We start from the raw sequence: 13,749 nt of genomic DNA, 5'->3' as shown, positions 1-13,749 counted from the left end.
AGGCACTGGAAAGATACTGAACCACCCACAGTGCAGGAGTGGATTACGCAGATGGGGGTTACATTGAGGTTGGAAAAAGTTGTGTATCAGCTAAGAGGGACCAGCGTTAAATATGAAAAACTATGGGCCCCGTGGCTGAACGTCCCGGGTTTGGCCCCGATAGATCTTGTGTATGATCGTTTGTTTTAGGTCTGTGAGGGGTGGGAGCGTGTGTACGTTATGATATGCTGGCTACTTGCTAGAGTGTGTTGGTGTTGGACGGGGGTGGCTTGTTTTTGAAAACTTTGTACTGTCCACTCGGGGGAGGGAATGGGGGCTATTCTACTGTCTAAGTGTATGGAGGTGTGCTGCGCCACACCGATTGTGTTTTTTTCCCTTTGTTATTTTCTGCTCTGGAGTTTTTTGTATGCTCTTTTAATTTTGTTCAATAAAAACCTTTGACCGAGAAAAAAATTAAAAGAAAGAAAAAAAATTATATATATATATATATATATATATATATATATATATATATATATATATATATATATTTGTATTTTACATTGAATGGTTTGTTGTACAAGGTGAGGATTCACATAAGTTATTGTAAACCCTTTGTTTTTTGTTGAATAACAAACATGTTATACTTACCTGCTCTGTGCAATGGTTTTACACAGAGCAGCGCTGATGGTCATCTTCTGGCGCCCCCTGCTGGTGCTTCTGGCTCCTCCCCCTGCAGAGTGCCCACCACTGCCGCTTGATATGGGGGCACTTGTATGCTCCCAAGCCGGCTGTGTGTGTCCATAAATATAGACATGGAAGGTCTGCTTTGACCCTTATGCCGCGTTAACACTCTTGGAATTTCCGACAACAAATGTTCGATGGGAGCTTTTGGTCGGAAATTCCGACCGTGTGTAGGCCCCATCGGACATTTGTTGTCGGAATTTCCTCGTCGTAAATGAAACATCGTTTTCCTCGACAAGTTCCTTGTTAGGCTTAAGACTCCCGTCAAGGAAAAAGAGAACTTGTTCTCTTTTTTCCTCGTCGAGTTCCTCGACAGTTTCCTCTATGAAAAACGTACACACGACCGGTTTCCTCGGCAAAAAGCTCTCCCACCAAGTTTCTTGATGGATTCTATTGAGGAAAACAGTTGTGTGTACGAGGCCTTATAGTTTCAGGGCAGGGAAAGGGAGCTGAGCACATGAATTGCCAGCTGGTGATCACTGTCATTTGGCGGGGGTCACCTGACATTGCAGTACTGCCTATACCTATATACTGCTTTAATGAAAAGGAATGGTCTCCCACTGTCTCTAATGTCAAGTAGATTGCTGTACTGTGACCAAGCACTCTAGCGATGTGAAAGAAAAACGTAAGCCTCTTGATTAGAATCACAAATGCACAAAATGACCTCAGTTATGAAAGAGTTAAGAATTTGTGAGTGATACAATAGCATTTTAAGGATTAACTAAGACAGTGAAAAGGATGGGCTTGATTTATTGCTTTACAGTTTTGGATTGTGTGTGTGTCTATGTAAGAGGAAACCTGACAAACTCCAGAATCAGTTTGAAGAGGTTTACTCAGCCCCATGAGATCAGCACCTAGAGCTCCCCTTGATGGTTGGAGCGATGCCTGAAAGGCCATTAGGAACATGGGTGCCAATTCCTTAAAGGCACACTAAAGCTTATAAAGTTGTTTTACTGTGGTGATGGAATATTGTTTAAACACTTAATTTTTATCTTTAGGTTTTATCAAAATGCTACACTCACAATAAACCAAAAAGTGGAACTATGAGGCTTGTTCTTGAACGAGAGTCTGAAAGCTTACAGGAAATGTCATGGAGATCCTTTCTGTTTGCTCAACGCAGATGTAACCTTATGCAAAACTAGACTGCACATGCCTAGAAGTCAGAATTCCTTTTATGTAAGTAAAAAATAACATGAAAGTAGTGATTATCATGTGCTGTTTAATAAAAGGAACATGTACCCTAAAGTGGATTTCCAGGAAAACTATACCCATGTCTGTTTGTGACTAATTTGTGTAGTAGGAGAACCCCTCTACATAGATCCTAGATATCTTAGAACAGAGTATAAAAATAAGATTTTTTTTTTTTTAATGGGTTACCTGAACACGTTACCTGTACACACCCTGGTACCCTTTTATTGCTAATGGCAATATACTAAAATACAAAAAATGAACAATTTAGGAGGCTTGTTGTAAACGAGTGTAGCCTCTTAGTGCCACTTATACCATTTATTAAGAAGGCCACCTACAGGAGGATTTGCACACTGGCAAACAAAACAGTGACCAACCCAGTATAACCCCTCCATTCCAGCACGCTTTTGTCCTAGGATGGATGTCTTTTGTCTACTGAGAAAAATGTAACCATTTTTACTAGCCATTTCTCCTTTTTTTATTATTATTTGTTTTTCTAAATCAACATTCCCTTCATGCTGCTTGAGCAGGTCTATATTTGCAGCTTTTTGGATCGGCATATCCTCAGCACTAACTTTGGAGATTGTACCTGGGCCCTGGTGGACTGGACGATTACGGGGCTAGCCTGGATTATGTCCTTAGGACAATGGGCTGTGCATGCTGGTGCCCTCCAGACCTGAGAATACTGTGTTAGCTGTGAAGCACCTTCTGGGTCAGAAATGTGGCACAGCCTCTGGTGTGACCCATCCTCTGAAGACTCCCTACCTCGCTATTATGATGGTTGGACATTCTTATCCCCACCTGGGACTAAGAAGAGTTACTTTTAATCTCCCAGGCCATAACCTCCAAAGCCAGTTGCCTAGTTCAGCCGTGAACTCCAAACCCCTCAAACATGCTTACAAATCTTTATCAGCACAAAAGGACTGTGGGGGTTATTTACGAAAAGCAAATCCACTTTGCACTACAAGTGCAAACTACATGTGCAAAGTGCCCTTGAAATCGCACTTAAAGTGCACTTGGAAGTGCAGTCGCTGTAAATCTGAAGGGTAGATCTGAAACGAGGGGAAGCTCTGCTGATTTTATTATCCAATCACGTGCAAGCTAAAATGCTGTTTTTTATGTTCCTTACATGTCCCCCTCGGATCTACAGTGACTGCACTTCCAAGTACACTTTCAGTAGTTTGTAGTTTGCACTTGTAGAGCAAAGTGGATTTGCCTTTCGTAAATAACCCCCTATGTCTGTTAGTCTTGGGTACGAGAGGTGGTTTCCAGGGGCTACAAACTATGACAGGTTCTGACAGACAAGGAGTTGCGGACAGTTCAGAGCTTGAAAAGGTTTGGTTGCATCTTGAACCTTTAGAAGTCACTGTTGGAACCAACTTATTCTTTAGAGCAGGGGTGTCAAACTCAATTATATCGTGGGCCACATCAGCATTATGATTGCCCTCAAAAGGGCTGATTGTATCTGGAAGATTAGATGTCCAGCACATCCCCTCCCCATATATTGGATGTCAAGAGCCATCCCACCATCAGAAGTTGAGTCCCCCGCTCTCCCTTACATCACAGTGCACCCCCCTTTCTTTATGCTGCTGCTGGGAAGAAGCTGGATGCATTGCTTGAAAGCAGAAAGTAAGGGTCTGGAGTAGGACCAGAGGAGGGCTGGAGCTCTCCTGCAGCCGCAGGAGAGGTGCAAAGGCCACATGAAATAGCCTGGAGGGCCTCGTACACACGACCGAGTTTCTCGGCAAAAACCAGCAAGAAACTTGCTGGGAGATATTTTTTTGCAGAGGAAACCGGTGGTGTGTACATTTTCATCAAGGAAACTGTCGAGAAACTTGACGAGCCAAAAAGAGAGCAAGTTCTCTATTTCCTCGACAGCCTAACAAGGAACTCGATGAGGAAAACGATGTGTTTCGCCCGTCGCGTTCCTCGGTCGTGTGTACAAGGCTTTACACAGGGACAAGGTTGTGATGAGGCATATAGTCTCCTTTTTCCTAAGGTAATTAGGCTCTTTCACCTTAACCAGGTAATTGAAGGTGGTTTACGTAGGTATCAAAAGTTTGATTTACTAAAATTGATTGTTGCTGTGATTCAATCATGTCACTAAAAACGCATTTTGTGTGGTCATCTGTTTGGTAGTGGCCTGGAATAAACACTAGATGGAGCTAGTGTCATATTAGAGTGACACATCAAAACTTGATCAGCAACATGTTTAGGAGTTAAGCAAGCAATACAGTATTAAGAAACATGTACTGTAATTATATCTATAAGCATGCAATACATGTGTTTATTAGAGTGAAAGATAATAAATAAGAAAATATGTAGGCTGCCATTGTTCACCTCATTCAGAAAATGCTAATTGACTTACTGTGTCTGGCTTCAATACATTCCTAATCACAAAGCAAGGAAGTGTTGCTGCCACTTCCAGCGTCATCAGCAGGACTGCTAAGTAACCAGCATTTTCAGGTCATTGATAGCAGCCCCCAATAGTCTTCTCAAGAGTAGTTTGCTTTAATGTGCATCTTTTATAAAAATGTATTGACACATTACCATTACTAATTCAATATTCAGTCAACTGACTTCTGATAACTACTTAGGACCCACTTGCACTTCTGTTGTCTGTTGTAGTCCATTACCATATGTGTGCTGCAACACATGTTAATATCTGTTTCAGTAAGGCAGTCCATTCATTGAGACCGGCAATAGTAATGTACAGCACAAGCTGTCTCCCAGGAGGCCGTTCCAGATATCTCTGCTCTGCTATGGTGTTATCGTGTGGGGCATATTCACCCAGCAATTTTTCGCCATTCATATATGTTGGTTTGACCTATTGAAGTTGGCCACTGAACTTTCATATCCTGACTACTTGTGGATTCTCAGGGCGTTTCTATTTGGTAATCACCGTCTCTCTGGACCGGTTCCCCGTTTGAATTGATATATATATATATTTTTTCAAATCCCCGGACCTTATGCTTGTTGTATGGCATTTTCCTATATTGGACACTCCTCGTAAAGGGACTGGTCTGCGCTTGAATTTTTTATATATTTCATACCCTTTTGGAGTCTCTGGATATATTCATCTTTATTACCCCTATCATCTCCCTATGATATATTATCTACATATGGGGAATTCCTGATACTCGAATACTTACTTTGAGATCTGGTTATATCCATCCAAAGATAGTGAGATTTGTCCTCTGTCACTGTTTCCTTTTGTTGCTTGTCCTGAAGAAGCCTTACGGCGAAATGCGTAGACACACAAGGGACACCATTCATACCTTTTGTATGGTTTTTCTTTGAACATTGTACTTTTTGTGTATACTCTTTGTAATAAAATATATTTTTTGCATTTTTCTGTCGTTGTCTTGCCTCCAAAGTCCGACCATTGGTTATTCTTTTTTGAGTAATCCCCTTTGACCTATCATGTGTGGTTTGAACACCGTTTTCATATGTGGGCGTGACTTAGGTATACGTTCTCTTTTGCAAGCGGGGACAGGGGCACTTTCAATTATTATTTTATTTTACTTAAATTTTTCTAGTTTAATGCTTTCTTTTTAATTTTTTTTAATCATTTTTATTTCTATTGCAAGGAATGTAAACATCCCTTATAATAAGAATATGGCATGGCAGGTCCTCTTTACAGTGAGATCTGGGGTCAATAAGTCCCCACATCTCATCTCTAGGCTCGGAAGCCTGAAATCCCCCCCCCAAAAAAGTAACAGTGATCTCCTCTAGTGCCAGGTCTGTGCTGGGCGGCTGCCCTGCTAAATTGTGAGCACAGAAGGGCAGCTGCTCGACACAGGTGCCATTAAGGCCCCGTACACACGGCCGAGAAACTCGACGAGCAAAACACATCGTTTTGCTCGTCGAGTTTCTTGTGAAGCCGCCGAGGATCTCGGCGGGCCAACTTTTCCCATTGAGGAACGAGGAAATAGAGAACATGTTCTATATTTGGCCCGACGAGATCCTCGTCGGTTTCCTCGGCCGAAAGTGTACAAAACGGGTTTCTCGGCAGAATACGGCTCCGATCGAGTTTCTGGCTGAATTCTGCCGAGAAACTCGGTCGTGTGTACGGGGCCTCAGAGAAAGTTTTTTTTTTTATCCTCTCAATGAATGGAAAGCGTCCTCTGATTAGACAAAGTGGAGGGCCTGATGTTACAGCCCCACTCTTTACCTTGTCCAAGTGGACGAACTCCTGTGTTCGCAACGCAGTAAGGCAGCCACTTGGCATGGGACAAGAAGCTAGCAGTGTCTGATACAGGGATTTCCAGCTTCTAGAGGGATCTCACAGGTATAGTATATGCATAGTTTCATCGATCCAAGCTGGACCAATGTAACTATGTACAAAAAAAAAACATTCCTGGAATTCTTCTTTAGTCATTTTTTTCTTCATTACAATATTACCTTAAAATTATATTGCTTATAGTTTACTGAACCTGGAATGTTAAGCCCAATACGTGCTTTTTTCATGCAAGACTTTAAAGCACAGGTTCAACTATTTTGCTCTGGCAGAACAACAAAGGAAAGGTAAATATAAGCAGCCTGCAGACATTGCATGCTTTCCATGCAAAGCACAGGTTCACTTCTTTTGCTCTGGCAGAAAATCAAAGGAAAGGTAAATATAAGCAGCTTGTAGCCATCGCATGCATCCATGCAAAACACAGGTTCACTTTAAGGCAGGCCTTACCTAATTGGTCTTAAAAACACACCTTCCCCCTCTCCTAACACCTATTGGCCCAGATTCTCAAAGGACTTATGACGGCGCAGCGCCATGTAAGTCCTAATCTGGGCCGTCGTATCTATGCGACTGTTTCTTAGAATCAGTTACGCATTGATATCCATTAGATCCGACAGGCGTAAGTCTCTTACGCCGTCGGATCTAAACTGCAATATTTTTTTTGCCCGCTAGGTGGCGCTTCCGTCGATTTCCGCGTTGAGTATGCAAATTAGCTAGATACGCGAATTCCCGAACGTACGTGCGGCCGACGCAGTAAAGTTACAACGTTTGCGTTAGGCTTTTCCTGGCGTAAAGTTGCCCCTGCTATATGAGGCGCAGCCAATGTTAAGTATGGCCGTCATTCCCGCGTCGAAATTTTAAAAAGTTACGTTGTTTGCTTAAGTCGTCAGTGAATTGGGCTGGACGTCATTTACGTTCACGTCGAAACCAATGACGTCCTTGCGACGTCATTTGGAGCAATGCACACTGGGATATTTTAGGGACGGCGCATGCGTAGTTCATTCGGCGCGGGGACGCGCTTCATTTAAATGATACACGCCCCCTACCCGCCGAATTTGAATTCCACCGGGTGATTTACGCTACGCTGCCGCAACTTTACAGGCAAGTGCTTTGTGAATAAAGCACTTGCCCGTCTAAGGCCGGGTACACACTGGCAAACATGTACGATGAAACCGGTCCGTCGGACCGTTTTCACCGTACATGTCTGCCCGGGGACTTCTGTACGATGGCTGTACTAACCATCGTACAGAAATCCGCGCGTAAACAATACGCGGGGCGTGTCCGCACCGTCGCGGCGACGATGACGCGGCGACGTGGGCGGGCCTGCCTTTTAAATGCTTCCACGCATGCGTCAAAGTCATTCGACGCATGCGAGGGACGGCGGGTGCTCGGACATGTGCGGTAGGTCTGTACTGACGACCATACATGTCCGAGCGGGCAGGATTCCAGCGGACGGTTTTAAAACAAGTCCAGGAATATTTGCCCGCTGGGAAAAGGCCCAGCGGGCAAATGTTTGCTGGAATTCTGCCTGCTCGCGCCTACACATGACCGAAAATGTATGCTGAAACTGGCCCGCGGACCAGTTTCAGCATACATGTTTGGTCGTGTGTACGGGGCCTTACTTGCAGCGGCGTAACGTAAATAGGATACGTTACGCCGACGCAGAGATACGCCAAATGTACCTGAATCTGGCCCATTATGTCTAACCTGTGTAAAGAAAAAAATCTGTATACTAATCTATTTTCAGGCCGCTCTGGTCCAGTCACATGATCCAGCTGCCCTGTCTCATCCAGTGTCACTGCAGGGGAGAGGAGGGAGCGCCAACAATGGATGGGTCATACTAAGCCTATGGGTGACATCACTGCTCTCAGGCATAGTCGTTGTCGGGTGCTCTCCTCTTTTTTGCATCTGGCGCTGGCTTATGCAGCGAAGATTACAAGACTGAACTGGAGCAGGCTGAAAATAGGTAAGGAACAGAGCTTTCCTGCACAGGTTAGCCAGAATAGGTGTTATTAGGGGGAAGAGGGCATTTTAAGACTAGTTAGGCAAAGCCTGGAATTCAATCTTTTTCTGTTATTGTATTTCTTATAAGCCCATTTTCTTTGTGAGCACTGTCCGCAAATGTTTTTGAATTGTTATATACCGGCATATATAATGATTTTTATTTCCTTAAAAATTTAATAGAGCTTTAAAAGCTTTAAAAAAGCATAAAATGGACTTCTGAGTAGTTCATTTTCCATACTTTTATATTCCGCTATTAGGCCAGGGCGCCAGAAAGCCCAAGTCTTACCCTGCGTCAGAAAAGCATGTCTACTTCCTTTTTGTTGCACTAATAGAATCATTATAATTCATTACCAAGAAGATGCTTTTATGTGCACATGTTTATGAGGATGTTTGTTTGTGTGGTTGAGGTTAATAATAAGGTGAGGATGTCAGAGGACGACATAGTATACATTTTGCACTAGAGTCCAGAAGAATTTAGCTAAGTTCCTATTGCCAATCATTCCTACCCTCTACCCCAAAATTCTGTGCAGTTTTCAAAATATAAATGTATACTGCTAAATCTAAATTGGCTACAGCTATCTGTATGTTGATGATGCTCACAGCATGTTGAAGTCGTCGTTCCATTGCCCAAATCAGTAATACATTCCTTCAGTATAAAAATACATCAAACACACTAATGTTAGCAAAAATCAATCAAAAACAGCTAGACTTACTGCACTATTAAATCAGGAATTCCTGTTTAATATTTATTTTTCTCAAAGGTGCATGCAAGCATAAGAAGGTTTCTAAGGTGTGGCACATGCCCAAGTCACCAGTCCAATGGGGTCTGTTGGTAGTTGTATGTTATGCTAAAAAATAAATAAATATTTACAAATAGAAACCAGACCTGGAAACACTTACCTGGGTCACCTTCTCTGTGACATTCTGCGTTCTCTCAAAGGCGCTACTAGGAGCCACAATCTCAATCTCTGTGGTAGAAGCTGATCGATGCTTTTCTAAGTTGAATTCCACGAAGTTGAGGGTAAACTGGGGTATCTGGCTGATGGTTCTGTATCTCATGAGGTCGGACTCATTGGCGGAGTTCAAGAAGCCTGGCTTCATTTTCGACCTCTCTGAGAAAAAGAAAGTATTGACAACATTGTCACAAAATGTAGACCATACAAATACGAAGAGGGAAAGGAAGAAAGGTAAAAGAAAAACACTAAAAAGGATAGTCTGGGTGGGAATTTTAAAATTAACCTCTATTTATGTGGGGCAAAGCAACAGATTCACTTATGATGGATATAAAAAGTCCACACACCCCTGTTAAAATGTCAGGTTTCTGTGATGTTAAAAAATGATAAATAATTTCAGAACTTTTCCCACCTTAAAATGTGACCTATAAACTGTACAACTCAATTGAAAAACAAATTGAAAAAAAAAAATGTGGTTGCATAAGTGTGCACGCCCTCTTATAACTGGGGATGTAGCTGTGTTCAGAATTCAGCAATCACATTCAAACTCATGTTAAATAGGAGTCAGTACACACCTGCCATCATTTAAAGTACCTCTGATTAACTCCAAATAAATTTCAGCTGTTCTAGTTGGTCTTTCCTGACATTTTCTTAGTCGCATCCTACAGCAAAAGCCATGCTCCGCAGAGAGCTTCCAAAGCATCAGAAGTATCTCATTGTTAAAAGGTATCAGTCAGGAGAAGGATACAAAAGAATTTCCAATGCATAAGATATACCATGGAACACAGTGAAGACAGTTATCAAGTGGAGAAAATATGGCACAAGAGTGACTTTACCAAGAACTGGACGTCCCTCCAAAATTGATGAAAAGACGAGATGAAAACCTGGTGAGGGAGGCTGCCAAGAGGCCTACATCAACATTAAATAGAGCTGCAGGAATATCAGGCAAGTACTGGATGTGTGGTACAGGTGACAACAATCTCCCGTATTCTTCATGTGGTAGAGTGGCAAAACGGAAGCCTTTTCTTATGAAGAAAAACACCAAAGCTCGGCTAACTTTTGCAAAAACACATCTCAAGTTTCCCAAAAGCATGTGGGAAAATGTGTTGTGGTCTGATGAAACCAAGGTTGAACATTTTGTTCATAATTTCAAAACATATGTTTGGCACAACAACAAAACTGCACATCACCTAAAACACCGTACCCACAGTAAAGCATGGTGGTGTCAGCATCATGTTTTGGGGCTTTTTTTCTTCACCTGTAACAGGGGCCTTAGTCAAGGTTATAAACAGTTGCAAATACCAGTCAATATTGGCACATATAGGCTTCTGCTAGAAAGCTAAACATGAAGAGGAACTTCATCTTTCAGCATGACAACTACCCAAAGCATACATCCAAATCAACAAAGGAATGGTTTCACCAGAAGAAGATTGAAGTTTTGGAATGGCCCAGCCAGAGCCGTGACATGAATACAATTGAAAATCTGTGGGGTGATCTAAAGAGGGCTGTGCACAGGAGATGCCCTCACAATCTGACAGATTTGGAATGTTTTTGCAAAGAAGAGTGGCCAAATATTACCAAGTCAAGATGTGCCATGCTGATAGACTCATACCCAAAAAGACTACAGAGTGCTGTAATAAAATCAAAAGGTGCTTCAACAAAGTATTATTTTTAGGGTGTGCACACTTATGCAACCATATTATTTTATTTTTTTTATTTTTATTTTCCTTCACCCAACAGATTTCAGTTTGTTGTTCAATTGAGTTGTACAGTTTATAGTTCACATTAAAGGTGTAAAAAGTTCTGAAATGATTTATCTTTGTCTAGTTTTTTTTACATCACTGAAACCTAACATTATATCCACTGTAAGACCCCTTTCACACTGAGGTGCTTTGCAGGCGCCATAGCGCTAAAAATAGCACCTGCAAAGTGCCCTGAAAGAGCCAATCCATTCACTCCATGTGACAGCATGGGCAAGAAAGTGAAGGGAGATGCAAACTTTTACAGTTGTCTTTGGAGCAAATGAAGAGAGAACCTCTAATGAGACTCCAGTTCCAGTGAAGTATGTCTAAAGCCTCGTACACACGACTGAGAAACTCAACAGAATCCATCAAGAAACTTGGTGGGAGAGCTTTTTTGTCGAGGAAAACGGTCGTGTGTACGTTCTTCATCTCGGAAACAAGTTCTCTTTTTCCTCGACGGGAGTCTCAATTTCCTTGACGTGTTCCTCATCGGGCTGGTTTTCGTGTGTATGCTAAGAAACCCGCGCATGCTCAGAATAAAGTAGGAGACGGGAGTAAAAGTAGCATTTGTAATGGAGATAGCACATTTTTCACGCTGTAACAGACTGAAAAGTGCAAATCGTCTCTTAACTCACTTTTACTTAACACGCAGTAACATGAGATTAGCAAAAGCAGCCCCCAGGGTTGTGCCAGTGGAATCGAACTTCCCCTGCCATTGTATGTGTTGTACGTCACCGCGTTTGAGAACGAGGAGATTTTGTCTTGACAGTGTGTACGCAAAGCAAGCTTGTCGAGTTCCTCGACAAGCCTAACAAGGAACTCGTCGAGGAAAACGATGTGTCTTTTCCGACGAGTTCCTCGGTCGTGTGTACGAGGCCTAAGAGGGGAATTCCCCTTACTTTCTAGAGGTTTGTTCTCACTTCTTGTTCCGTCACTGGTGAGAAAAGGAAATCTCACTAATGAGATGCAGACAGCAAACTGTAACCATTCCCTACTTTATCCAAAACTAAAAAGACAGGTTTTGGTGCAATTAAAAAAAAAATCTTAAAAAGAATCACTAATATGTCCTGTAACAACATTGGAGAACATCTGGATCAGAATCTTCTCTCACCCGGTTGTATCTGGTAATTGGCAACCCTTTCTTTCCCCCAGGCCTGACAGATGGGAGGTTTAAGCACATTGTTCCTAGTGGCACATTTAGGCTTCATGATTGTATGTCTGGTCAGGGGCTGAAATCTCCATCAGACTTACAGTCACTATTTTCACCTCCCCTAGACTTGTGGTGCCTTTAACAGCTTACTCATTACATCAATAGCCAAACCCATCAGGAGATATCTACTCACGCCAATATTCCCTTTGAAGACCTTTGCCTCAAATCTGGACCCAAATCTCAGGCCTCGTACACACGACCGAGTTTCTCTGCAAAAACCAGCAAGAAACTTACACCGGTCGTGTGTACACATTTCGACGAGGAAACTGTCGAGGATCTCGTCGAGCCAAAAAGAGAGCATGTCTTCTTTTTCCTCGACGGGAATGGGGAAATTTGGCTCGCCGAGATCCTTGACAGCCTAACAAGGAACTCGACGAGCAAAACGATGTGTTTCGCCCGTCGAGTTTCTCAGTCGTGTGTACGAGGCTTCACATGGTTTCGGCCGCCTACAAGTTATTGATTCAGCCCCCAGAGTCCTTTGTGCCTCCATATCTGCTCAAGGGAGCATTTTTGACAGTAGAGAGGAATAATTTTCTATATTTTGCCTATTATTCCTCTATTACTAGCAAATACCAAGAATTGGGCTATAAAGTGCTCAGTGCTCTGATACAGAGTTCTTGCCCTGGGAAAAAACTCTATCCTGAGGCAGTAAGGACCTGCTGGAGGTGTAGAGAGGAAGAGGGCACTACCCTACATGTCTTCGGGTCTTGTAAGAAACTAGACGCTTTCTGCTCCCAAGTCAGGGAAGCTATCAAAGGACTCACTGATCATTAGAGAAAAAGGGATACCAATTCTTTGCTAGTCCACCTATTGAACATGGTTAAGGCCTGTATACCGGCACTTTGGAATCAGGATTCCCCCCACACTCTCCTTATGATTCATGAAAAGAGCACATTTTGGACTGCTTTGGGGTTTTGCAAACGGTTTGATGAAAAACTGGGATGTGCCGATTTTCTTTTGAACACATGTACCATTCCAGATAGTGGAAATTACATTTTTTGGCTGCTGATGGGTACTGTGCTGCATATTTTACTGTACTATCTATGGCATAGCCTATTCCATCACTGCACCTGGCTAGTTTTTGGACATTTATAACAGATGCCTTGGGCTTCGTGTACACTGGCCTTAATTTACCGTGGCCACAAAAAAGCATGGCAAGAAATGCGGCAGGGTTTTGCTGTGGGTTTGCTATGGTTTTGCTGCAGCCAACTGTTAAAATGTTCCTATCCTGAAAGCAATTGGTTGAAGCTCACCTAAATGCTGTAACTCTTATGCCTAGTACACACGAGAGGATTTATCCGTGGATACGGTCCTCCGGACCGTTTCCGCGGATAAATCCTCTGAGGATTTCGATCCGCTGGATTGTACTCACCATCGGATCGAAATCCGCGCCGAATTCACACCGCGGTGACGTGTCGCGCCGTCGCCGGGATGATGACGCGGCGACGTGCGCGACACTGTCATATAAGCAATTCCACGCATGCGTCGAATCATTACGACGCATGTGAGGGATGGTTTCGGACGGATCGATCCGGTGAGTCTGTACAGACCACCGGATCGATCCGCTGGAGCCGATTCCAGCGGATAGATTTCTTAGCATGCTAAGAAATTTTTATCCGCTGGAAATCGGTCGGCCCGAGAAAAATCAGCAGAAAAATATTCGCTGGGTTGTACACACCAGCGGATCTATCC

General features: G+C 43.0%; 1 protein-coding gene and 1 long non-coding RNA gene across 3 annotated transcripts in view; one reads left to right on the top strand and one right to left on the bottom strand.

Moving 5' to 3' along the window:
- LOC120918857 overlaps positions 1-1,957 on the top strand; it is a 94,848-nt gene extending 92,891 nt beyond the window's left edge. The window contains exon 3 of the long non-coding RNA XR_005744480.1: positions 1,722-1,957. This is a non-coding gene — a long non-coding RNA (uncharacterized LOC120918857). The remainder of the gene's footprint in view (positions 1-1,721) is intronic.
- KCNH6 (potassium voltage-gated channel subfamily H member 6) overlaps positions 1-13,749 on the bottom strand; it is a 231,965-nt gene that overhangs the window by 70,163 nt on the left and 148,053 nt on the right. For both annotated transcript variants that reach the window (XM_040330701.1, XM_040330702.1), the window contains exon 4: positions 9,053-9,264. In XM_040330701.1, coding sequence (XP_040186635.1) covers positions 9,053-9,264 — 212 coding nt within the window. The remainder of the gene's footprint in view (positions 1-9,052; positions 9,265-13,749) is intronic.

This window comes from Rana temporaria, chromosome 12 (assembly GCF_905171775.1).
Source record: "Rana temporaria chromosome 12, aRanTem1.1, whole genome shotgun sequence".
Classification (NCBI taxonomy): domain Eukaryota; kingdom Metazoa; phylum Chordata; class Amphibia; order Anura; family Ranidae; genus Rana; species Rana temporaria.
The sequence above is the reverse complement of the archived record's forward strand: the minus strand, read 5'-3'. Positions and strand labels throughout refer to the sequence as shown.